The sequence below is a fragment of the Amblyraja radiata genome, chromosome 2 (assembly GCF_010909765.2).
Source record: "Amblyraja radiata isolate CabotCenter1 chromosome 2, sAmbRad1.1.pri, whole genome shotgun sequence".
NCBI lineage: Eukaryota > Metazoa > Chordata > Chondrichthyes > Rajiformes > Rajidae > Amblyraja > Amblyraja radiata.
The window spans coordinates 5,145,370-5,172,316 of NC_045957.1; the positions used below are offsets into that span (position 1 = coordinate 5,145,370).

Below are 26,947 nucleotides of genomic sequence, written 5' to 3' on the forward strand. Positions count from 1 at the left end.
GGTGAACCTTTGTCGCACCTGGAACGACTGCTTGGGACCTTGAATGGAGTCGAGGGGGGAGGTGAAGGGACAGGTGTTGCATTTCTTGCGGTTGCAACGGAAAGTGCCCGGGGAGGGGGTGGTGCGGGAGGGAAGGGAAGAATTGACGAGGGAGTTGCGGAGGAAGCGGTCTTTGCGGAAGGCAGACATGGGGGGAGATGGGAAGATGTGGCGAGTGGTGGGGTCACGTTGGAGGTGGCGGAAATGGCGGAGGATTATGTGTTGTATTTGCCGGCTGGTGGGGTGAAAGGTGAGGACCAGAGGGACTCTGCCCTTGTTGCGTGTGCGGGGATGGGGAGAGAGAGCAGTGTTACGGGGTATGGATGAGACCCTGGTGTGAGCCTCATCTATGGTGGCGGAGGGGAATCCCGTTCCCTGAAGAACGAGGACATTTCCGATGCCCTGGTATGAAATGTCTCATCCTGGGAACAGATGCGGCGTAGGCGGAGGAATTGGGAGTAGGGGATGGAGTCTTTACAGGGGGCAGGGTGGGAAGACGTGTAGTCCAGGGAGTCAGTGGGTTTGTAATGTATGTCGGTCAGGAGTCTGTCCCCTGCGATGGAGATGGTGAGGTCAAGGAATGGTAGGGAAGTGTCGGAAATCGTCCAGGTGTATTGGAGTGCCGGATGGAAGTTGGTGGTGAAGTGGATGAAGTCAGTCAGTTGTGTGTAGGTGCAGGAGGTGGCACCAAAGCAGTCGTCAATGTAACGGAGGTAGAGGTCGGGGATGGGGCCCTGGTACTCTGACTGATGAAGGCCAATGTGCCAAAAGCCCTTTTGACCACCTTATCTATTCCTGTCCAAATATCTTTTAACTGTGACAGTAGCTGCCTCAACTACTGACGGCAGCTTGTTCCATATCGCCCCCACCCTCTGTGTGAAGCCTTAGACTTGAAGCCTAAGATCCCCCTGTACATCAACACTATTATGGTTCTTGCCAGTAACTGCCTACTTGGAGATATCTCCTTGGATAGCTACTTGGAGATAGACGCAAAATACTAGAGCTACCCAGCGGGTCAGGAGAAAAGGAGGTGACGTTTCAGGTCAAGTCTGAAGAAGTATCTTGACCCAAAACGTCACATGCTTTTTCTCCAGAAGAGATGCTGCCTGTCCCTCTGAGTTACTCCAATATTTTGAGTCTGTCTTTGGTTTAAACCAGCATCTACAGTTCCCGTCCTCAAATGATGGGGCCGAACTCTGTCCTGTGGAGATGATGGGGTTTAGGGGTCCTCCCCTCTACTCCTCACACGAGGGGCCCGAACTCTCAGCATCTCCCATGGAGCAAAGATGGGTGATCGAGTAGAGTCTTTCCGCTGACTGATTAGCACGCAACAAAAGCTTCTCACTGTACCTCGGTACACGTGACAATAAACTAATCTAAACTACACATCTACTTTACTGGTCTATGCAGTGTGACCTTCCTAAGACTGGAGGCTTGTGTCAAATTACTTGAGAGCAGTTATTCAGGGTGCTTATTCAGTGTGTTTTTCTTTGCAACACTGAGGTAAAGTTGTGTGTTTTCACTTTGCGCCCACTTGGAGTCGGGATATGGGGAGAAGGCAGGAACGGGGTACTGATTGGGGATGATCAGCCATGATCACATTGAATGGCGGTGCTGGCTTGAAGGGGCCAATGGCCTACTCCTGCCACTATTGTCTATTGATTTGATTATTCCGAGCCAAAGAGCTTGCACCTGTATGTCTGTGTGACTGTGCTCTTCCTCCTGTCCCCGAGGCACTGTCTGATTGTACGCAGGGCATGGATGCCGCCACGCGTAAAGCCTACCACATGGTGAGAAACCATGCCCGCGCTCTGTGCCATGCCGACCGGCAGCAACACCTCAGGCCACGCGCCGAGACCACCGCCAACTGCTCAGCACACGCACCCTCCTGTCTGTTGGAAGTCATGAACATCCTGAAGGTAAATGTGCTCCCCTTCCTCCGACCCTAGCCCTCCTTCTTCAGTTCAGAGATACAGCACGGGAACAGGCCCTTCAGCCCACTGCCCATGCCGACCAGCATTACACACGCACACAGAGACGCGCACACAGAGACAGAAAGACGCAGACAGATAGACACACACGACCATTTACAATCTTTACCAAAGCCAATTAACCTGTAGCCTGTACGTCTTTGGAGTGTGGGAGGAAGCTGGAGCACCGGGAGAAAACCCACGCAGGTCAAGGGGAGAATGTACAAACTCCGTACAGACAGCACACGTCGTTAGGATGGAACCGGGTGTCTGGTGCTTTAAACTCTACCGCCGCACCACCGTGTCACCCTTGGCTGAAGCGCCTTTGCTTAGTGCAACAGTCATAGTTATGCAGCATGCTAACAGGCCATTCTGCCCAACTGGCCCACGCCAACCAAGATGTCACCAAGCTAGTCCCATTGCCCATGTTTGGCCGATATCCCAACAAATCTTTCATACGTGACCTTTTCAAACTTCTTTTGAACATTATAATTGATCCTGCGTTCACAGTTTCCTCTGGCAGCTAACCACTCATGCTCAGCACCCATCTTGCCTCCAATCTCTGTCTTCTAGTTTGTGATTCCTAACCCATGAAAAGGACTGAGTCCCATCCAAGCCCATCGTAGTTTTATATACCTCTAAAACATCATCGTGGTTTATATACCTCTATAACATCATGTGTAGGAAGGAACTGCAGATGCTGGTTTAAGCTGTAGGTAGACACAAAATGCTGGAGTAACTCAGCGCGACAGGCAACATCTCTGGAGAGAAGGAATGGGTGATGTTTTGGGTTGAGACTTCAGTCTGAAGAAGGGTGTCGACCCGAAACATCACCCATTCCTTCTCTCCAGAGATGCTGCCTGTCCCGCTGAGTTACTCTAGGTTTTTGCATACTACTATAACATCACCCCTCAGCATCTTATACTTTAGAGCAAACACTCCCAGCCTCTCCTAACTCAAGCCCTCTAGTCCTGGTAACATCCTAGGGACTCTCCACTGCTCCCATTCCAGCCTGAATGACCACCTTACCAGAGCTGGGCGATCAGAGCTCTGTCTAGTATTCTGAGTGTGGTGTGTCCTGCCACTGTCTTCTGTCATGTCTGTCAAATCTGTTCCAGGATGGGCAAGCGGAGCTGAGAGAGCTGACTGCTGCTTCACTGGAGAAGCTGGTTAACAGCCAGAAGTTGCTGCTACAGCAGCAAGAACAGCTCGAGGCTTGGCGGCAGGATGTGGAGTCCTCCATCAATGCAAACCTGGAGAAGCTGGCCCAAGGAAGGGCGGTCCCTACTGGTGGGCACCAGCTGATTGCCGAGCTGATTGAGGGCATCACACTAACCGTGGGTGAGTTGCCATCAATAAGACAGACCGGACTTTATCTGCAGGTCAGGGAGCCTCCGTGGAATGAGAAATGGCTGAAGTTTCCCCTCTGGAAGGTGGCACGACAGGTAGAGTCCAGCGCTGCCTCACCGCGCCAGAGATCCGGGTTTAATCCTGCCCTCGGGTGCAGTCACTGTGACCCAGTGGGGTACAACATGGAAACAGGCCCCTCGGCCCACCCAGTCCACGCTGACCATCGATCACGCTAGTTCTATGTTATCCCACTTCTGATCCACTCCCTACACACTAGGGGCAATTTACAGAGGGCCGATTAGCCTGCAAACCCGCACGTCTTTGGGATGTGGGAGGAAACCCACGCAGTCACAGGGAGAACGTACAAACTCTCCACACAGACAACACCTGAGGTCAGGATCAAACCCGGGTCTCTGGTGCTGTGAGGCAGCAGCTCAAATAAACTATTCTGGCAGTAGCTGTGGAGAGTGGTCAGTAGGAGCAGAATGAGGCCATTTGGTCCATCAAGTCTACTCCGCCATTCAATCATGGCTGATCTATCTCTCCCTCCTAGCCCCATTCTCCGGCCTTCTCCCCATAACCCCTGGCAGCAATGAAGCAGCAATTCATTTTCACTGATATTTGTGGTGGTGGTGCAGGTAGTTGCTGATGGTGTTAATTGTGCTGCAGCCGGAATATTTACAGCCTGTATATTTAATGATGCAGACAATGTGAGTGAACAATTGGTCCACCAGGACCTGCAGCTGCACCAAGGCCAGCAGACAATTCTAGCCCACCTCTTGGAAGTCGGAGCACGCCTTCATCAGCTCGATACCAAGCTGGGTGAGTCGCATCGCACTCTCCAAGTGTAGCTACATTGAAATCTCCACCTTTGGGTGACTGCAATCTCCCCATTGTCCCTACCCCCCTATCCCCTACCCACCTCCCCCTCCCATCTCCTTCCACCTACATTCCTTCCTCTAGCATCACAACTTGCAATTCTTCAATCCTTTTGCTTCTCACCACCTTCTGAATGTTTCTCCTTGGCCTTAGCCCAACTATTTATCTATCAAAGATCCCCTCATGTATCCATCGACTATCTGCCAGGCTTTGTCCTGCCCCACCTCTCTTCCAGCTTCCTTCTCCCCCCTCCCCCCACCAACCAACCACAATGTCTGAGGACACAAAGTGCTGGTGTAAATTCAGCGGGCCGTGCAGCATCCGTGGTGAACGTGGATAGGTGACGTTTCTGGTCGGGACCCATCGTCAGACTGATTGCCTCTAGTCTTTGACATTTCCAACCTATGGGCAAAAGGTTCTGGCTGTCTATGACTCTCATAATTGTACATACTTTTCTCAGCCTCTAATTTTCCCGGGAGGACGGTGGGAGGGAATGCAGCCCATCTTTAAACGTGTACCAGGCTGCAATCTGATGAGAATAGATAATAGATAATAGACAATAGGTGCAGGAGTAGGCCATTCAGCCCTTCGAGCCAGCACCGTCATTCAATGTGATCATGACTGATCATCCCCAATCAGTACCCCGTTCCTGCCTTCTCCCTATATCCCCTGACTCCGCTATCTTTAAGAGCCCTATCTAGCTCTCTTGAAAGCATCCAGAGAACCAGCCTCCAACGCCCTCTGAGGCAGAGAATTCCTCAGACTCACAACTTTCTGTGAGAAAAAGTGTTTCCTCGTCTCTGTTCTAAATGGCTTACCCTTTACTCTTAAACTGTGGCCCCTGGTTCTGGACTCCCCCAACATCGGGAACATGTTTCCTGCCATAGCTTGGCTACCATAATAAAAGATGGACACAAAATGCAGGAGTAACTCAATGGGACGGGAATCGTTGAAGGAATGGGTGACTGTGGGTCGAGACCCTTCTACAAACAGAGTGTTAGGGGAGAGAGAGAGAGAGGCAGATAAGGAAGTGTGAGATGTGACGACGAGACACCAAAGTGGGTGGAGATCTTGGCTCTAATCTCTAATCCTGCGTTTTCACACCTTTCCCTTCCTTATCTCTGCTTCTCCCTCTCCACTGACTCTCACTCTGAAGAACGGTCTCGACCCGAAACGTCACCCATTCCTTCTCTCCAGAGATGCTGCCTGTCCCATTGAGTTACTCCAGCATTTTGTGTCTATCTTCGGTTTAAACCAGCATCTGCAGTTCCCTTCTCCAAATAATAAAAAGAGATTCCAGGACATGGGCATATTGTTTAGTTTAGAGATACAGCACAGAAACAGGGACTTCGGCCCACCTGATCCGCGCCGACCAGCGATCCCCGCACATTAACACTATCCTACACCCACTAGGGACACATTTTTACATCTACCAAGCCAATTAACCTACAAACCTGCACGTCTCTGGAGTGTGGGAGGAAAACTGAAGATCTCGGAGAAAACCCACGTAGGTCACGGGGAGAACGTACAAACTCCGTACAGACAGCACCCGTAGTCAGGATGGAACCCGGGTCTCCGGCGCTGCATTCGCTGTAAGGCATCAACTCTACCGCTGCGCCACCGTGACCGCCTTGTGCTGTGTAACGCACTCTGCTATCGGGAGCGTAGGGTGATTATTAATATTGAATGTGTTTGCTTGCAGAGTGGAAGCTGGCCTTGTTTGCTGCCCATCAGTCCCAGACGGCCGTCCACCACGAGCAGTTGGAGAAGCTGCAGAAGATGAACGATACAGTTGGGACAGTGAGGCATGTGCTCGGACACTTGGAGCAAGGAGAGAGCCTGAGAATGAACACACTGCAGCACTTCCTCAACTGGACCGGTGAGAATATCCTGGTTATGTAAGGAATAGTCGTGTCAAATATTTTATTAAGTAAAAGATTAGCTTGACTGTGTAAGCCGAAGTTTTGTAATTCTGTACAGTATTAAAGGAAGTATGGGCAAGGGCAGAAATCCTGGGGGGTATCCCACATCCCCTCCCCCCCCCCCCCCCCCCATGTTTTGTCATCCAGATTTTAGCAGCCGCTTTCTAAGGGCTGAATCGGCCCATTCACGGGGCCTTTCAGCAGCCATCGCGGCAATCAAGGCTCCCGATGTTGAAGCCTCTTGCATTTGTGTATGGAATGGTATGATTTGACCGGGTAGCACGACACAAGCTTTTCACTGCATCTCGGTACACGTGACATTAATAAACCAATATCACCTGGGGCATTCAGTCCATTTGTTTTGAAAATGCTGACTGGATATTGTGGTGACATTTGACTATGATCTACCCTCATTGTAACTGCTAATGGTAGATAAAAATGCTGGAGAAATTCAGCGAGTGAGTAGGCAGCATCGCTGGAGTGAAGGAGTAGGTGATGATTTGGGTCGACACCCTTTACTTGTTAGCCATCAAATAAACCATGGTCTGCATATAAGTTCATAAGTCATCGGAGCAGAATTAGGCCAATTGAATCTACTCCGCCATTCAATCATGGCTGATTCATCTCTCCCTCTCAACCCCATTCTCCTGTCTTCTCACTGTAGCCCCTGAAAAGTTCTTCAACTTTGGGCTTCAAAAGACATTTGGACAGGTATATGGATAGGAAAGGTTAAGAAGGATATGTATGGGCCAAACATGGGCAGGTGGGGCTGGTGTAGTTGGGGCATCTTGGTCGGCAGGGTCAACTTGGACTGAAGGGCCTGTTTCCGTGCTGCATGACCCGCTTTGCACTAACTGCAGGGTCAGTGAATGATGTAACGTGAGTTTGTGTAATGAAGTAACTCCTGACATTGCTGTCCACAGGGAGAGACCTGCATGTGATGTACACGTGTGTTGTACACACCAGCTGTTTCCTGGCTGCTGCCGTGATCATGACCTTTCTACAAACACCAGGCTTCTCCAGAGCAGTCTTGTTGGTGCTGGTCCTGCTAAACGCCCTGTCCCAGCTCAACCATTGTGCCTCCTTGGACTTGACGAGCCTCAGTGCCTTTCTGACTCTGACTGTGGTTGGTGAGTGAAGCTTCATGACCCACACCCTGTGGCCAGTTTCTGTTAGTGAGAAGGGATAGAATGAATAGAATGAATAGAATGCCTTTTATTGTCATTCAAACAGACAAGGTTTGAACGAAATTTCATTCCTGCAGTCATGACATTTCAAAAAAAAACCAAGACACACTTAACACAATTTACACAAACATCCATCACAGTGAATCTCCAACACCTCCTCACTGTGATGGAAGGCAAAAGTCTTATCTCTTCCCTTTGTTCTTCTCCCGCGATCCAGCAGTCCAACTGCAGTGTCGAGGCGAACTGGGGTCACGATGTTAAAGCCCCCGGCGGGCGATGGTAAGTCCCGCGGCCGTTTAAGCCGTGTCGGGCGATGTTAGGCCCCAGCTCCGAGTCATTTAAACCCCGCGATTCCGGCAGGAGAAGTTGCCGTTGCGGGAGCTCTGAAAAGCGGTCTCCCACTAGGGACCTGTGAGTTCCCGATGTTCCTGTCCACCGGGCCTGCGGCCGGAGCCTCCGAAGCTCCGAAGTCGGGTCGCAGCCATGCGCCACCACAGCTCTCCCCGCTCCGAAGTCGGCAAGCTCCGCGATGGCGAGTCCGCACGCTCCGCGACTGGAGTCCTCAGGTTGGTTCCGGTTGGAGGCCATCGCCGGCTCCACGATGTTAGGCCCAATGACACCGGAGACCCGACAGGGAAAAAGTGTTGGATCCCCGTACAGGGAAGAGATTTAAAACGGTTTCCCCCACCCACCCCCCACATATACACAGCTAAAAAATAATAAAAATTAAAACCGAAAACATACATCTAACGGGACAAAAATAAAAGGCGGACTGCATTCGAGCCGCTGCCGTTGGGTGCCGCCACACTCCAGAGTGGGCCAGTGTGGCTGCATCTGTTTCTAGAAATTGAACACGAGACTTTATCTTCGCAATTCCTGCTTCCACCATCGGGAGATGCAGAACAAGGTTGTACGATGTAGGAGTTGTACAGAAAGGTTGTATGAGTGACACCTTTTACTTTGCAATCTCAGCATGGATATTTGGCCTGAGTTGCAGCATGGAAATGGGACCTTCGGCCCACTGAGTCGATGCCAACCATCAATCACTTGTTCACACTAGTTCCGTGTTATCACACTTTCTCATCCACTCACTACACATTGCAGTCTACCAAATGCAATAGAATAGAATGCCTTTTATTGTCATTCAAACAGCTTGGTTTGAATGAAATTGCATTTTCTAGTCTTTTTTTAAATTTTTATTTATTTTTGTTCGAAGTAAGTACAATAATGTGGTACCAAAGTACCTAATACATATTGACATGTTACATTTCATGTACAACTTCTTATTTTTAATTTAATAATAAAACAGGAGTAAGGAAGAAAAGAATAGAAAAAGAGAAATTATCATAGAGATTGGTGGGTGAGATAGTAAGGTAGCCCGAAAGAAGAGAGACGTAAACAAAAAGGTACAGAGGAATGGAGAGAAGAAAAGAAGAAATAGAGAAAGAGAGAGAAAGAAAATAAATAAAAAAAGAGATTAAGGGAGATATACCTATTTAATGTTCTTGACCACCCCTCATCTGGTTCTGAAACATTTGATTTCTACGGTTATGTTGCACCATATGCTTGTAAAAAGTTGATAAAAGGAGACCAAATCACTAAGAATTGGTCTGCTTTACCTGCTGGTAGGAGTCGCATTTCTTCTAGATGTGACGTTTCCGACATATTTGAAATCCACATTTTAAGCGTTGGTGTGGCTGCATTTTTCCAAAATTTAAGTATGTTTTTTTGCCGTTATTAAATCATAGTTAAGGAGAGACTTTTGAAGCGTATTTAGCTTATTCCCATCTTCCGTTGATCCGAAGATAATCATTTCTGTATTAGGGTCAAGTTTTATGTTAAATAGTTTTGTAAAAATTTCATCCCAGAATTTATGAAGTTTTGTGCAAGAGACAAAAGAGTGTGTTATAGTGGCATTTTGAGATAAGCATTTGTCACAGATGGGGGAGATATTTGGATAGATTTTATTCAATCTATTTTTTGAGTAGTATAATCTATGTAAAATTTTAAATTGAATTAGGTTGTGTCTTGCATTAATCAAACATTTGTGTATGTATATCAGATATTTTTCCCATATTTATTTCGGAATTTTTATCAGTAGTTCTCGTTCCCAGTCTACTCTAATTGCCTCTGTTGATGGTAATTCTATATTTAAAATGATATTGTATAAATATGATATTAAGTTGCTTGATTCTGCCTTACTGTTCATTGCTTCATCTAGTAAATCTAGGGTTAGAGTTTGATATCCTTGTATGTGTTTTTTCAAGTAGTCTCGAATTTGAAGGTATTTAAAATATTGGTTACTTTTCAGATTGTATTTTAATTGTAATTGTTGAAATGATAAAAGGTTTCCCATTTCATACATATCTCCAATCATCTTAATTCCTATTCTTTCCTAATAGGTATATGTTTTGTCAGTGAGAGATAGTTTGAATGAGGGATTATTAACTATTGGAGATAAAAGTGATAGTTTTCTTAATTTCAAACTTAGTTTTATTTGTTTCCAAATTCGTATTGTGGATAATTGGGTTCTTCTTATATATTGTATTGTTCAATTTTATCGGGGAGAAGAGGATCGCTCCTATATTAAAAGGAGAGCAGTCCTCTTTCTCCATTCTTATCCATAATATTCACTGCCCAATAGTAGTATAAAAGGTTCGGAAGTGTCAGTCCCCCAGATTCTTTAGGTTTACACAGGTGTTTTCTTTGGATTTTGTGTGATCTGTAGTCCCATATGAAGTTTGTAATATTAGAGTCTAATTTTTTTTAATACATTTTTTGGTAAGTATATTGATATTGATTGAAATAGGTATAATATTTGTGGTAGAAAGATCATTTTTATAGCATTTATTCTGCCTATTAAGGACATCGGCAGTGTTTTCCAGAATTTAATCAATGCGTTCAATTTAGTTAATAAAGGCTTGAAGTTTGCATTAAATAGTGATTTATATTTTCTAGTTATTTGGATACCCAAATATTTGAATTTTTCTGTTGCGATTTTAAAGGGGAATTTTAACAGGTGTGTCGACTCTTGAGGTTTTAACGTCATAATTTTACTTTTATTCCAATTTATTCTATATCCTGAAAAGGAGCCAAATTCCTCTATTAAATGTAGTATATTTGGTATACTAATTTGCGAATTTGTAATGTATAATAGTACGTCGTCTGCGTATAGTGACATTTTATTATTTGAATCTTTAATATTATATCCCCGAATATTCGGATGGCTTCTTATACTTGCTGCTAAAGGCTCTATCACAAGGGCAAATAGCAGGGGCGATAATGCACACCCCTGTCTATTGCCCCTTGATAATTGACATTTTGAAGATAACATTGTTAGTCAGTATTCTAGCAGTCGGCTTGTCATATAATAATTTTACCCATGAGATAAAATTCTCTCCCATGTTAAATTTTTGCAATACTTTATACAGATCCATTCTACTTGATCAAATGCTTTTTCTGCGTCCAATGAAATAATTGATGTCTTTTTGTTCAGTTTTTTGTGAATACATTATATTAAACAAGCGCCTTAAATTGTTGAATGAGTATTTTTTAGGTATAAACCCCGTTTGATCCGGGTTTATTAGTTTACTAACGTATTTACTCAGTCTTCTCGTTAGGGTCTTTGCTAGTATTTTCTGATCTGTATTTAAGAGTGCTATAGCTCTATATGAGCCTGGTTCTTCTAGATCTTTATCTTTTTTTGGTATAAGTGTAATAGTTGATTCGGCTAATGTTTCTGGTAGTATGTTTTCTTTAAAAGCATGAGTGTATAATTTTTGTAAGCGTGGAGAAGTTATCTCGTAAAATCTTTTGTAGAATTCATTACTAAAGCCATCTGGTCCTGGCGTTTTACCATTTTTCTGCAAATTTATTGTTTCTTCTATTTAAGTGTAATCTGAGCTCCTAATTCCTCTTGTTCCAACAGATTGCGTTTTGGAAGATTACAATTTTCTAAGAAGTTTGTGATTTTAATGTTATCTGCTGCGGTTTTAGATGTATATAAATTTTGATAAAATTGAGCAAATCTTTTGTTAATGTCTTTAGGTAATGTTAATAATTCACCCTTATCTGATTTAATTTTGGTAATTGTATTTTCCTTTTCCCGTTTTTTCAGCTGACGTGCTAGAAGTTTATGTGGTTTGTCGCCGAATTCAAAGTTTTCCTGTTTTGTAATTTGAAATAATCTTATTACTCTTGCCGATTAAAATTTTGTTTAATTTAAATTTCAGTAGTGTTATCTTATTATGTTTGTCTATGGTTGGGTCTTTGGCATTGTCTAGCTCTAATTGTCTAATTTCTTGTTCTAGCTGCAATTGTTCTATGTTGTTTTTATTTTGGAAAGCTTGATATGAAATTATAACTCCTCTGATAAATGCCTTGAAAGTTTCCCACAATAAGGAAGGTGAGATACCTGGTGTATCGTTAGTCTCGAAGAAGAGTTTCATCTGTTGTTTTAAATATGTACTACCTTATGGGTTGTTTAAAATTTGGGGGTTAAACCTCCGGAACGATTTTTTATCCAACATTCCTTCTAATTTTAATAAAAAAGTTAACGGGGAGTGATCAGAAATAATGCTATTATGATATTTAGGGTTGTTTGTATACGGAATTAATTTCGAGTCTACTAAGAAATAGTCCATTTGTTAGTACGTTTTATGTACCGATGAGTAAAACGAGTATTCCCTTCCAACTGGGTTAGCAATTCTCCATACATCTGTTATATTTGTATTTTTTATATATGTATTTAGGAGTTCGCTAGTTTTAGATTGTATATTACTCCTCTTTTGTTTTGCAGATTTGTCTAAATATGGATCTAAGACACAGTTGAAATCCCCTCCCTATTATCACATTTTGATAATTAAACTCTGAAATTATATCCAGAATTTTATTAAAGAATTAAGGGTTATCAAAATTAGGAGCATAAATATTTATCATAGTAAGTGGGGTGGAGTGAATTTCTCCCGTAACTATAACGTACCTCCCCTCTTTATCTGATATGATGTTCTTTGATTTAAATGGTATACCTTTACGAATAATAATAATAGCCGTGCCTCTAGATTTGGAAGTAAATGAAGAGTAATATGTTTGACCGATCCAATTTGCCTTCAATCTTATCTGTGTTTGTTGTTTCAGGTGTGTTTCCTGCAAGAAAATTATGTCAGAATTGAGTGATTTTAATTGGGCAAAAATCTTGCCCCTTTTAATTGGTTCAATAGCGCCCCTTATATTCCAACTACAAAACGTGATTCCTCCAATCTTCTTTTGTTTATCGTCTTGCATTGTGAATCAGTTTGATACCCTTAAGTCATATGGTGCAACCAAGTACCTCAGAGCTCTAGGTGTTGGGTGGTCATCCAGAACTGTTAAGTTTATTTGGCACCTCCTTTCCGAAATGAACCTTAAAAAAGTGTGTGGTGATGAAAAAATAATAATTTTTTAAAATGGTGTTAAAGTATCTAAGGAAAGATACCATAAGAAAAAAAAAACACCTATCGGTGGTAGATAGGTATTTGTGAGCTTCCGTCGTTGTTGTTATACATTCAACTCCGCCCCCTTGATCAGATATTGTAAAAAGGAAGAAAGGCCTTGAAGCTGAAAAATATATCCAAACAGAAAAAAACCCACTTGGGTTCTAAATATCTATATGCATCTCCAAGTGGTCTAGCATTAAATATATACTAAAATTTACCATATGTTAATTATATGCTCATATATACTTATACACCGACAGTTATTACATTACATTCCCCACTTAAGTCCCAGACTTTTATCTTAGACAACAGTAGGTTCCAAGGGGTTAAACAGTCAGACTCTTGGATAATTTCCAAGTGTCTGAGTCTCTTCCCCCCTCATTTACGCACAGGTTAGTGTTGTTGAGTTGGTTAGTTATTTTATGTTAGTATATGATTATAAAATTTCTTAAATCAAGAGTTTTTATATTCAAGTCCATTTGTGTTATTTTTCCATGTTCCCAGGTTTGACTTTGTTTTCCATGTTCCCCAACTTCGTTTTGTTTTTCTTTAAGTCCTTCATTCAAGGTGAAACATAGAGTGCGACCTCAAATTCACATTCCAGGGAGATAACATGTCTGGCCAATGCTTCGTGGAAAATTCCGCCATCTTAATGAGAGCAGGTTCTTTGATTAAAAAGAGTCTTATCTTTGCCGCTTCTCCTCTGTGATATTCTAAGGGAGTCATTCCTGGTTATCAGTCGTTCTCCTTTACGATATCTTGTGCATGTTTAAATGCCGCTTCTGGGTCCATGAAGGCACGTTCAACAGAGTTACAGGTAATCCTCATTTTTGCAGGATACATAATTCCATATCTTACATCAGGCATTCCTTTCAAATTCTGTCATTTTGGCAAGTTGCCCCCCAGCAGCTTCTTGCGCCTTTCTCAGTCTCTTTATCTCCTTAGACATCTCACTCATTGCAGCATCCATTTCTTCCATAACCGTGTCGTACTTTTTAGTGGTCTTGAGAATGGAATCAAACTTCTCATTGCAGACTTTTTCAACCCGCATGATATCTGAAGTTAACTCCTCCTCAACTTCTTTAACACGTTTCTTTAGAGTAGCAAATTGCTTAATCACTTCATCATTACCATCTTTAATTTTTTTTTAGACAGATTTTTCTCCAGTGTGATGTTCCCATCCAGTATCATTTGAGAAATGTCTTTGGTAACTGAAGCTCTTACCGATTGTTTCATTTGTTCCATCTGTCTCTCCTTCTACTTTGAAGCCATTTCAGAGGGTAGTCTTTGAGAATCAGCTTCTTCTTCCGAGCTTTCTGCTGCTGTTTGCAGAGTTTTGCCGAGTTCTTTAAGATGGAGTCTTGTAGCAGATCTTGCAGGTCTCTGAGGAAGATTCCTCTTTCATTAAAAACTGCCGTTAATCTCTGTTATTTCGCGGCGATTTCTGATGACATCACTTACGCGACGTCAGACAGCTCTGGTGAGTATTTTAAAATCGGTCCCGTCTTCCAAAACGGCTTTTTCACGAATTTAACGGGAACGGAGCTCAATGCTGCGCCCTTACTGTCCCATGGCGCCACCTGAACTTTCTACAGTCTTAACATTACAAAAAAAAACAAGACACACACTTAACACAATTTACACAAACATCCATCAGAGTGAATCTCCAACACCTCCTCACTGTGATGGAAGGCAAAAGCCTTTTCTCTTCCCTTTGTTCTTCTCCCGCGGCCCAGCAGTCCAACAGCAGCGTCGAGGCGACCGGGGCTCTATATTCACCTATAAATCTGTGTAAGAAGGAACTGCAGAAGCTGAAAGATAGACACAAAATGCTGGAGGAACTCAGCGGGTCAGACAGCATCTCTGGAGAAAAGCAAGAGGTGATGTTTTGGGTTGAGAACTTTCTCCAGAGGTGCCGCCTGACCCGCTGAGATACTCCAGATTTTGTGTCCATTCTACAAACTTGCATGCCTTTAGGATGTAGGAGGTAACTGGAGCACCTGGACGAACCCAATGCGGTGACGGGGAGAACGTGCAAACTCCGCACAGACAGCACCTGGCATTGGGATCAAACCTGGTCTCTGACGCTGTGAGGCAGCGGCTCTACCATTGCGCCACTCAGCCACCCTAACACAAAATGATAAATTGGAACATACTGCAGGTTGAGCAGCATCTGTAGAGAGAGGACCTTTTCTAATGTAGGATCTATCAACTGAAATGTAGATTCTGTCCCTCTCCTGGTGGATGCTGTTTGCAATCTGTGCGTTGTTTTAGTTTAGTTTGGAGATACAGCTCTGAAACGGGCCCTTTGGACCAGAGAGTCCACGCCGACCAGCGATCGCCCATACACCAGCGCTATCCTACACACACCAGGGAGAATTTGTCATTTTTACCAAAGCCAAGTAACCTACCGAACCTGTACGTCTTTGGAGTGTGGGAGAAAACCTACGTGGTCACGGGGAGAACGTGCAAACGCCGTACAGACTGCACCCCTAGTCAGGATTGAACCCGGGTCCCTGGCACTGTGAGGCAGCAACTCTACCGCTGCGCCACTGCAGATGGTGAAATAGTCTTGGGTGTGAGGCTCCCCTGGCTTGGACAGACTCCTTGTGTTGGACAATGTCCACCTTGTCCAGAAGCTGTGGTCACTCCCACACTGGTCACTCCCTATCCATGTGTGCACTGAGCAGATGGCATCACCCAGCTCAGACAGCCCTGGAGGGACAGTGGTGCCCACCTGACTCATGCTGGTTGATGCCAGCTAGTGGGAGGACGACCTATTCAATGGTTCATTTGGCCGGTGCTTCACTTGGCACTCGGGCAACTGCACGTTAGATTATGTTTGCATATATTACATGTTCTGGCACCACCAACTTTGGGACAGAAACAGCTGACGTGTTCTTGGCATGTTTGAGATGAATAGAAAACTTGCATGGACTATCTTTTTGGAATTGTCAGTATGAGCATGTGGCCTGTTTCTGTAACTTGGCCTATTTACTCTTTGATTGCAAAAAGAAAAAATACTAATTTTACCCTTTCTTCCCTCAATTCATCATTTCCTAACAGAATTTAGCTGTTGAATTATATCTAATGTTATGTTCATATGCAAACAATGTTTGAACTTGCCAGGCTTTGTCCTGTTCTTCCACGCTTCAAGATTTCTCTCCCCCCCCCCCGTGAAACTTTGCATATCCATGTTATCCAGAGATGCTGCCTGAGCCGCTGAGTTACTCCAGCACTCTGTCTTGTTTTTGTTCAGGTAACTGGATGCTGATTAATTGCTTTGGCTGCCGAATGAGGACATCTGTGTGGACTCCTGTTCTCCTGCGTTCCCAGAGGCCAGGGTTCTTCACCTCCACCCCAGAACGGTGTGTACATGGTTCCTTTTCATAACCTAGCCTCATTGTCAGGCTGTGTGGATGCTAGAACCAGTGACACAAGGCATAGAAATTGGCTCTGGACCGGCCCGTCAAAGCTGACTAACATGCCTCATCTATACCAGTCCCATGTGCCCAGTTTGGCCCAGATCCCTCTAAACCTCACTATCTCCATCGCAGGTGACAGACTACTGGCCGACATCCACTACAAACCCACTGACTCCCATGGCTATCTAGACTACACTTCTTCCTACCCTGCTTCTATCTCCTACTCCCAATTCCTCCGTCTATGCCGCATCTGCACCCAGGATGAGGTGTTCCAAACCAGGGCATTGGAAATGTCCTCATTCTTCAGGGAACGGGGGTTCCCCTCTTCGACTATAGATGAGGCTCTCACCAGGGTCTCCGTGACTCTGCTCTCACTCCCCATCCCCCCCCCCCCACTCGTAACAAGGGCGGAGTCCCCCTTGTCCTCACCTTCTACCCTACCAGCCGTCACGTACAACAAATAATCCTCCGACGTTTATGCCACCTCCAACGTGATCCCACCACTTGCCACATCTTCTCCTGCCCTGTCTGCTTTCCGCAGAGACCGCTCCCTCCGTAACTCCCTGGTCAATTCATCCCTTCCCACCCGAACCACACCCTCTCCGGGCACTTTCCCTTGCAACCACAGGAAATGCTACTTGTCGCTTTACCTCCCCCCTTGACTCCATTCAAGGACCCAAGCAGTCTTTCCAGGTGTGGCAGAGGTTCACCTGCACCTCCTCCAACCTCATCTATTGCATCCGCTGCTCTAGGTGTCAGCTGCTCTACATCGGTGAGACCAAGCGCAGGCTTGGCGATCGCTTCGCCCAACACCTCCGCTCGGTTCGCAATAGCCAACCTGATCTCCCGGTGCTCAACGCTTCAACTCCCCCTCACATTCTGAATCCGACCTTTCTGTCCTGGGCCTCCTCCATGGCCAGAGTGAGGACCGTAAATTAGAGGAGCAGCACCTCATATTCCGCTTGGGCAGTCTGCACCCCAGTGACTTGAACATTGACTTCTCCAATTTCAGGTAGTCCCTGCTTTCTCCTCCCCATCTCAGCTCTCCCTCAGCCCACTGGCTCCTCCTCTTCCTTTCTTCCCCTGCCTCCCCCCCACCCTCAATCAGTCTGAAGAAGGGTCTCGACCCGAAACGTGGCTTATTTCCTTCACTCCATAGATCCTGCCTCACCCGCTGAGTTTCTCCAGCATTTATGTCTACCTTCGATTTTCCAGCATCTGCAGTGCCTTCTTTTTTTTTTTTAATTTTGTTTATTTTATTAGAAGTTAATACAGTACAAAACAATACAGTGGCACCTAATTTTAGGTGCCAACTATGTCATACCGTAATCCATTCTATGTACAACCTCTAGTTTTATGTTATGAGAAGGAAGTAAGCAAGACAAGAAAAAGAAAACAATAGAAAGGGGAAAAAGTGGAAAAATAGATGGTAGAGAGTAGAAAAACGTGAAGTGTGGATATAAAAAATAAAAAAATAAAATAAAAAAGAAAAAGTGGAAAATAGAAATAGAAGAGAAGGCCCCTTAAAAGAGAATTTTTCAAATCTATATTCGGAGATGTAAATCTATCCACGTCATGAACTGAAATCAGCAATCCTTATGGTACCGCTGCATCACATGATTCCAAAAAGTCGATGAAAGGAGACCAACTCCTTAAGAATTGGTCATATTTATCTATTAGTCGGAGTCTCATTTCTTCAAGGCGTGCTATGTCCATCATATTCCTAATCCACATTTTAACAGTTGGTATGGTTGTATTTTTCCAAAATTTAAGTATCAATTTCTTTCCAATTATTAACCCATAATTAAAAAAAACATTTTGGTCTTTATTTAAATTGGTATCTTCTCCTATTATTCCAAATATAATCCATTCCATTTTGGGTTCTATTCTTGACTTGAAGAGCTTTGTAAATATATCAAATATATCACTCCAAAATTTATTCAACTTTGTACATCCTACAAATGAATGTGTTATATTAGCGTTTTGAAACAAACATTTATCGCATCTGGGAGAGACATTTGGATAAAATTTATTCAACCTCGTTTTTGAATAATATAGTCTATGTAATAATTTGAATTGAATTAAATTATGTCTTGCATCAATAGAACAGTTATGTGTATTCATCAAATACTTTTCCCATCTATCCTTCGAGATCTTTATCATTAGCTCATGTTCCCAATCTTCTCTTAGTGCTTCTGTTGAGGGTGATTCTCTATATAATATATTATTATAAAAGTATGATATTAATTTTTGTGAATCAGCCTTAATATTCATTGCTTCTTCTAAAGGGTCTAAAAATATGGTTTGAAATCTATGTGTATATTTCTTCATAAAGTCACATACCTGTATATATTTAAAATATTGATTATCCTTCAATTTAAATTTTAATTTTAATTGTTGAAATGATAACAGTTTGCCCAATTCATACATATCCCCTACTTTCCTAATCCCCAGTCTATCCCATTGTTGATATGTGTTGTCGATGAGAGAAGGTTTGAATGCGGGGTTGTTCAATAGTGGGGTTAGTACTGATAAATTATTTAATTTCAAGGATACTTTTATTTGTTTCCAAATTCTTATTATATTGTGAATAATTGGGTTCTTCTTGTATATTATACTATTCAATTTTACCTGCACCTGCACCTCCTCCAACCGCATCTATTGCATCCGCTGCTCTAGGTGTCAGCTGCTCTACATCGGTGAGACCAATGGTAGGCTTGGCGATCGCTTCGCCCAACACCTCCGCTCGGTTCGCAATAGCCAACCTGATCTCCCGGTGCTCAGCGCTTCAACTCCCCCTCCCATTCTGAATCCGACCTTTCTGTCCTGGGCCTCCTCCATGGCCAGAGTGAGGACCCCCAGTGACTTGAACATTGACTTCTCCAATTTCAGGTAGTCCCTGCTTTCTCCTCCCCATCTCAGCTCTCCCTCAGCCCACTGGCTCCTCCTCTTCCTTTCTTCCCCTGCCGCCCCCCCCCCCCCCCTCCCCCCCACCCTCAATCAGTCTGAAGAAGGGTCTCGACCCGAAACGTGGCTTATTTCCTTCACTCCATAGATGCTGCCTCACCTGCTGAGTTTCTCCAGTATTTATGTCTACCTTCGATTTTCCAGCATCTGCAGTTCCTTCTTAAACATTCCCTCTAAACCTTTCCTAGAACAAACATGTCCACATGCCTTTCAAATACTGTTTAGTACCTGTATCAACTACCTCCTTTGGCAGCTCGTTCCACATGCCCACCACCTTTTATTGAGACCTCCATTGGAACTGGGAGAGCAGGCATGCACTCGTGCTCCTGCTTTCTACCCAGTCTGAGGGCGGTCACAGTGGCGCAGCGGTAGAGTTGCTGCCTTACATCACTTTTTGGCACCAGAGACCCGGGTTCCATCCCGACTACGGGTGCTGTCTGTACGGAGTTTATAAGTTCTCCCTGTGACCGCGTGGGTTTTCTCCGAGATCTTCGGTTTCCTCCCATCAGCCCAGTTGTCAGAACGTTCTTTCGGTTTACTCCAAGGACTTCCATACAGGCTTGTAGGTTAATTTGCTTGGTAGTGCCTAGTGTGCGTGGGATAGTGTTAATGTGCGGGGATCACTGGTCGGGGACCACTGGTCGACTCGGTGGGTCGAAGGGCTTGTTTCTGCGCAGTATCTCTAAAACTAAACTAAAAAGCTATACTGACCCAATGGGGTGAATGGCCTAATACTGTGAACGTAAGAGAATGGGGTTGAGAGGGAAAGATAGATCGGCGAGATTGATTGGCGGAGTGGACACGATGGGCCTAATTCTGCTCCTATAACTTGTCAAGTTATAAAGCCTAGTTAGTATTTCTTGTGTTGATAATTTTTACAACTGAATGGACTGTTTCTGAATTTTAATAAAGATATGGCTTTGTCTTCTCCTCCCTTCCACCCGCCACAGAAAGTGTGCATATTCTGAATGGGTAGAAGAACGTGAGAAAATGGATCACGACAGCTTGCAAGGCAAGGGGTCGCCGCACGGAACTGCAGGTGCTGGTTTGCAAAATGAAGACACAAAGTGCTGGAGTAACTCGGCAGGTCAGGCAGCATCTGTGGAGAACGTGGATGGGCGATGTTTCGGGTCGGGACCAGACTGACTGTGGTTGCGGCTGGGGGAGAGGCATGGGCTGGATCAAGCCTGACGAGTGTTGGGTGGACACAGAGTGCTGGAGTAAGCCAGCCGCTCAGGCAGCGTCTGTGGAGAACATGGAGAGTTGACGTTTCAGGTAGGGACCCTTCTTCAAATGAATAGGTGACGTCCGGACTCAAAATTGTCACCTATCCGTGTTCTCCAGAGATGCTGCCTGGCCCGCCGTGTTACTCCAGCACTTTGTCTTGTTTTGTGAACCAGCATCTGCGGTTCCTTGTATTTACAAGTGATAGATGGATGCAGGCGAGGCAGGTTTTTGATTGGCACTTGGTCGAACACAGGCCAGAGATGAAAAGACCAAGGTGTGAGATCAGGAGAGAAGAGGCGTGAAATGTGAAGCCCAAGGGAGGAATACGAGTGGAAGGGGACGGGGGACGGGGGGGGGCATTCAGGTGGGGCTATGGGGAAGAGGGGAGGAGGGGTGTGGGTGGAAGGTTGTTGCAATATATTGAACTGTGAAACAATAGACAATAGGTGCAGGAGTAGGCCATTCGGCCCTTCGAGCCAGCATCGCCTTTCAATGTGATAATGGCTGATCATCCCCAATCAGTACCCCGTTCCTGCCTTCTCCCCACATCCCCTGACTCCACTATTTTTAAGCCCTATCTAGCTCTCTCTTGAAAGCCTCCAGAGAACCTGCCTCCACCGCCCTCTGAGGCAGAGAATTCCTCAGACTCACCACTCTCTGTGAGGAAAAAGTGTTTCCTCGTCTCCGTTCTCAATGGCTTACTCCTTATTCTTAAACTGTGGCCCCTGGTTCTGGACAACATCGGGAACATGTTTCCTGCCTCTAGCATGTCCAAGCCCTTAACAATCTTATATGTTTCAATGAGATCTCCTCTCATCCTTCTAAACTCCAGAGTGTACAAGCCCAGCTGCTCCATTCTCTCAGCATATGACAGTCCCGCCATCCCGGGAATTAACCTTGCAAACCTACGCTGCACTCCCTCAATGGCAGCAATGTCCTTCCTCAAATTAGGGGACCAAAACTACACACAATACTCCAGGTGTGGTCTCACTAGGGCTCTGGACAACTGCAGAAGGACCTCTTCAGGCAGAAGCAGACAGCCAGGCTCCAGGAGTTGCCTCCATTTGCTGCACAGTCTGATGAAGGGTCTCAACTCGAAACGTCACCCATTCCTTCTCCCCAGAGATGCTGCCTGTCCCGCTGAGTTACTCCAGCATTTTGTGTCTAGCCACAGAGGACGTGTGCGATGGGCATGGAACTCAGTGCTGCCCTCAAGTGGTAGCTCAGTTTGTGCCTTCCGTTAGCTACCACTGGCAAAGGTTCCCATTGCCCTGATGAGGGATGGAGCCATGAGGTCCCGCCTGTGCACTCTGGAGGAGAAACTCCCCACAAAGGACATTCTGGGTGCAGGCATTGTCTGTTCCTTCGATAGACACATAACGCTGGAGTAACTCAGCAGGACAGGCAGCATCTATGGAGAGAAGGAATGGGTGACATTTCTGGTCGAGACCCTTCTTCATACTGTCCCTTAGTTTAGTTTGAAGATGCAGTGTGGCCCACTGCCCGATGTAATTGTCCCACTTCTGTGCATGACAATGATACACTTGCCTCTTGGATTTATGCAGTCCCCTTAAACACCAGGGGAATGTGGTTGAAACCGACTGTCCTTTCTATTGCAGGAAACTATGCTTTGGAAAACGCGTGTTTTATCAGAGGTAGCCCGCTAACACCAGCTCCTGTCGAGACCGTGCAGCCCACCACAAATCCAGTGGCGTATTCCTTCAAAGTTCCTGCACCTCTAATGGCCCTCTTACCTCTGAAAAATCCACCGCCATTGCCCAACTGTGCTCAATGGGAAGCTGCTGAGAAAAACGTACGTTCTTAATCTCTTTTCAGCTTAAAATAATGACAAATGTTTTTGGAGCGGCACGGTGGTGCAGCGGTAGAGATGCTGCCTCACAGCATCAGTGACCCGGGTTCCATCCTGACTACAGGTGCTGTCTTGTAGGTTAACTGGCTTGGTGTATGTGTAGATTATAAATTGTCCCTAGTGTGTGTAGGGTAGTGTTAATGTGCGGGGATCGCTGGTCAGTGCGGACTTGGTGGGCCGAAGGGCCTATTTCTGTGCTGTACCTCTAAAAAAAAAAATTTTTGATAATGCATAGCTACCACACACATCTCCTAGGACATGGGTTTACAATTAACCTAGAGTGCTGGGGTAACTTCAGCCCAAGTACTGCAGTTCACCATTTTATGTATAGAGCACAATCTAGTGTTTTGGTTTTTCAAAGGACTCTAGTATCAGTTCTGGTTTATTATTGTCATTTGTAGCGAGCTACAGTGCAGAGCTTTTAAAGCATGCTATTCAATCACACCAAACTCAAGTACAATAGGTAGAGCATACCGCTATATGTGTGTGTGTATATGTGTGTGTGTATATAAATGTATATATGTATAAATACAAGAGCGTGGTCAGGGTGGTGTGTATCTCTGATGATGCCGGCTGCCTTATTGAGGCAGAGCCTCTTGTAGATCCCTTCGATGGTGGGGAGGTCAGTACCCGTGATGGACCCGGCAGTGTTTTTGTAATCTGTGTAGGAAGGAACTGAAGATGCTGGTTTAATTCGCAGATAGACACAAAAAGCTGGAGTAACTCAGCTGGTCAGGCAGCATCTGTGGAGAGGAATGGGTGACATTTTAGGTCGAGATCCTTCTTCAGACGTTTTCTTCATGAGTATGTAATCTCTTTTGTTCCTGGGCATTACAGTTGCCAAACCAGGCCATGATGCAAGCAGTCAATACGCTCTCTACTGTACACCTGTACAAGTTCAAGAGTGCAACAATTGTCTGTCTGTCTGTCTGTCTGTCTGTCTGTCTCTGTCTGTCTCTGTCTGTCTCTGTCTGTCTCTGTCTGTCTCTGTCTGTCTCTGTCTGTCTCTGTCTGTCTCTGTCTGTCTCTGTCTGTCTCTGTCTGTCTCTGTCTGTCTCTGTCTGTCTTCAAGAGCGCACCAATTGTGTGTGTGTGTGTCTAGCCCATGACTGTGTACACGCCCCGCTCTGAATCCTCTTTAATGTTTGCTTTCAGAGTGCGGGAGAAATCCATCGCCTCCAACATCATACCAGCGTGTTTGAAGCTGAGACCTTTCTTCTTCACGATTCTGCTGGCAGCACTAGGTGAGTGTCTGGGCCTTCACAGTGTGGCATGATGAAGATGGGAAAACAAAAGGAAATAAGATCAGGAATCAAAGCCGTCACCTCTGTGTGGAGCCACAGGAGATGGCCAATGTCCTCAATGAGTATTTCTACTCTGTATTTACCGAGGAGAAAGATAGTAGGATGGAGGAACTTGGGGCAGTCAATGGAAGTGTGTTGAGAGCAGTCAGTGTTACCATCGAAGAAGTACTGAAGGTAATGTCGTGTATGAAGGTAGACAAATCTCCAGGGCCTGATCAGACATATCCGAGGACATTGTGGGAAACTAGAGAGGAAATTGCGGGAGCCCTGGTTGAAATTGACGAGTCGTCCTTAAATACAGGAGAGGTGCCGGAAGACTGGAGAGCGGCAAGTGTTGTGCCTCTATTCAAGAAGGGCTGCAGGGGAAATGCTGGGAACTATAGGCTGGTGAGCTTAACCTCTGTAGTTGGAAAGTTACTGGAGAGTATTCTGAGTGATGGGTTATACAGGCATTTCGATGGGCAAGGGATGATTAGGGATAGTCAGATTTGTGAGAGGAGGTTGATGAGGGCAGAGCTGTAGATGTTGTGTACATGGACTTCAGCAAAGCATTCGACAAGGTTCCGCATGGTAGGCTGCTCTGGAAGGTTAGATTGCATGGGATCCAAGGAGAGATAGCTGAATGGATAGAAAATTGGCTCCATGGAAGGAAGCAGAGGATGATGGTGGAAGGTTGCTTCTCAGACTGGAGGCATGTGACCAGTGGTGTGCCTCAGGGTTCGGTGCTGGGCCCGTTACTGTTTGTTATCTACATCAGTGATTTGGATGAGAACATACAGGGCAAGATTAGTAAGTTTGCTGATGATACAAAAGTGGGTGATTTTGCAGAAAGTGAAGGTGATTGTGAAAGATTGCAGCAGGTTCTTGATCAATTGGCCAGGTGGGCTGAGAAATTGTTGATGGAATTTAATACAGAGAAATGTGAGGTATTGCATTTTGGGAAGTCTAACTAGGGCAGGACCCACACAGTGAATGGTAGGCCTCTGGGGAGTGTTGTAGAGCAGAGGGATCTAGGAGTGCAGGTACATGGTTCCTTGAAGGTCGAGTCGCAGGTAGATAAGGGGATCAAAATGGCTTTTGGCACATTGGCCTTCATCAGTCAGAGTATTGAGTATAGAAGTTGGGAGATCATGTTGCAGTTGTACAAGACATTGGTGAGACTGCATTTAGAGTCTTGTGTTCAGCTCTGGGCACCATGTTATAGGAAAGATGTTGTCAAGCTGGAAAAGGGTACAGAGAAAATGTACGATGATGTTGCCAGGACTAGAGGGTGTGAGCTATAGGGAGAGGATGAGTAGGCTGGGACTCTATTCCATGGAGCACAGGAGGATGAGGGTTGATCTTGTAGAGGTGTATAAAATCATGAGAGGAATAGATCGGGTAGATGCACAGAGTCTCTTGCCCAGAGTAGGGGAATCGAGGACCAGAGGACATAGGTTTAAGGTGAAGGGGAAAAGATTTAATAGGAATCCGAGGGGTAACTTTTTCACACAAAGGGTGGTGGGTGTATGGAACAAGCTGCCAGAGGAGGTAGTTGAGGCTGGGACTATCCCAACATTTAAGAAACAGTTAGACAGGTACATGGATAGGACAGGTTTGGAGGGATATGGACCAAACGCAGGCAAGTGGGACTCGTGTAGCTGGGACATGTTGGGTGGTGTGGGCAAGTTGGGCTGAAGGGCCTGTTTCCTCGCAGTGTGACTCTATGACCCTAAGATGGCGGCAGGTTTTAATAGCTTTAAGGTGAGGGGGGCAAAGCGTTAAGGAGATGTGCGGGGCATGGATTTTGCACGGAGTGCGGTGCGGTGGGTGCCTGGAACGTGCTGCCGAGGGTGGAGGTAGAGGCAGGTACGATGGTAGCGATTCAGAAGCTTTTAGATAGGCATGTGTATGTACAGGGAATGAAGGGATATGGAGTATGTACAGGCAGGTAAGAGTTGGTCTTGGCATCAGACATGGGCTGAAGGGCCAGTTCCAATGCTGCATTCTTCTATGGACTATTAGTTTGCCCGTCGGTAGAGTTTTGGGAGTTATCACTAACTATACCTTTTGGGGATGAGCAGGTTTGATATGACCACTTCTGCCAGAGGTGGGAAGTGGGACAAGCTGTTGTGGGAAGCAAACGGAATGGGGGTGTAAGGATTGGTTGCACACTTAACCGTTGCCTCTCCTGCCAGCTCCCTGTCCCGGAGGCTGCCCTGCTGTGGCATTACCAGGACTGGCCAGCAGTGCCGGAACAAAGCTGCTTCCGGACGGGAATTCTGCAGAGTCCACGGCTCGGAGCAGACTCTGGCGTGCAGGTAAATACGCCTCCACCCGAACCACTGCACCACCTCCAGCTGCTGACTCTCCATCTCGTGCTTGGAAGCTGTGCGATGAGTGGAATAACTGTGTGCTGGGGCAGGTTACCTGGTGCCTGGATTGCATCATTCACAGACCCCTGTTCCTCTGCAACCAAGCGCAGTAAAGCCAAAGTCATCAGATTCCAGCGGCAGAACTGATCTTACCTGATGGAAATGGAGCTACTTTCCTGTAATTGCTGCTGGGATAGTGGAACATCAGCCCAATTTGTATGTTCATTTGAGTGACTATTTTAATTGCACTTTTGACACATTGATTGTATCCAGAATGCTAAAAGGACACATTTCTGGAGTAACTCAGCGGGTCAGGCAGCATCCCTGGCGAACAAGGACAGGTGACGTTTCGGATTGGGACCCTTCTTCAGACCCGACCCGAAACGTCACCTATCCATGTTCTCCACAGATGCTGCCTGACCCGCTGAGTTACTCCAGCACTCTGTGTAAACCAGCATCCGCAGTCCCTTGACTCTACATCAAGAATGCTGTTTGTCCTTTTCAATGCCTCCATGTCGGCATTGTCTAATGTATTGTGAAGTCCCATTTTCTCATTTTCTCATTAGTCTATGGGACCCAGCTTATTGGACCTGGCTCTGTGTAACAGACTTAGCGGAGCTTTCAATGTATGGATTTTGTATTTTAGAAACTTCTGCATAACTGATCAATGTTGGTTCTAATGCACCTAGCCACACGGCTTCACACACCTTTGAGCATTTGGCTGGGACTTAAAACTCTAGGTGTGAGTTGAGATTGCTTGGGCATTAAGTAACAGTTTCCTAGTTAGACACAAAGCTGGAGTAACTCAGCGGGACATCAGCATCTCTGGAGAGAAGGAATGGGTGATGTTTCAGGTCGAGACCCTTCTTCAGACTGGTCTAAACCTAGTTTCAGCTTGTGGTGAAACTGTCTCAGCCATGATTCTAATCTTGTAATTTTTTAAGTATTTAATAAATGTATATAGGTTTTCTTAAACAAA

The 26,947-nt window shown here is 45.4% G+C and overlaps 1 protein-coding gene across 2 annotated transcripts in view; it reads left to right on the forward strand.

Moving 5' to 3' along the window:
• The window catches only part of LOC116985855 (protein brambleberry-like), a 31,210-nt gene extending 4,263 nt beyond the window's left edge, over positions 1 to 26,947 (forward strand). Inside the window, exons 3-12 of one of the 2 annotated variants that reach the window (XM_033040946.1) lie at positions 1,773 to 1,958; positions 3,128 to 3,350; positions 4,065 to 4,181; positions 5,941 to 6,117; positions 7,084 to 7,290; positions 16,081 to 16,189; positions 20,164 to 20,300; positions 22,060 to 22,253; positions 23,466 to 23,554; positions 25,792 to 26,947. In XM_033040946.1, coding sequence (XP_032896837.1) covers positions 1,773 to 1,958; positions 3,128 to 3,350; positions 4,065 to 4,181; positions 5,941 to 6,117; positions 7,084 to 7,290; positions 16,081 to 16,189; positions 20,164 to 20,300; positions 22,060 to 22,253; positions 23,466 to 23,554; positions 25,792 to 25,918 — 1,566 coding nt within the window. In that variant the 3' untranslated portion in view covers positions 25,919 to 26,947. The remainder of the gene's footprint in view (positions 1 to 1,772; positions 1,959 to 3,127; positions 3,351 to 4,064; positions 4,182 to 5,940; positions 6,118 to 7,083; positions 7,291 to 16,080; positions 16,190 to 20,163; positions 20,301 to 22,059; positions 22,254 to 23,465; positions 23,555 to 25,791) is intronic. The other variant, XM_033040954.1, reaches the window with a different exon arrangement.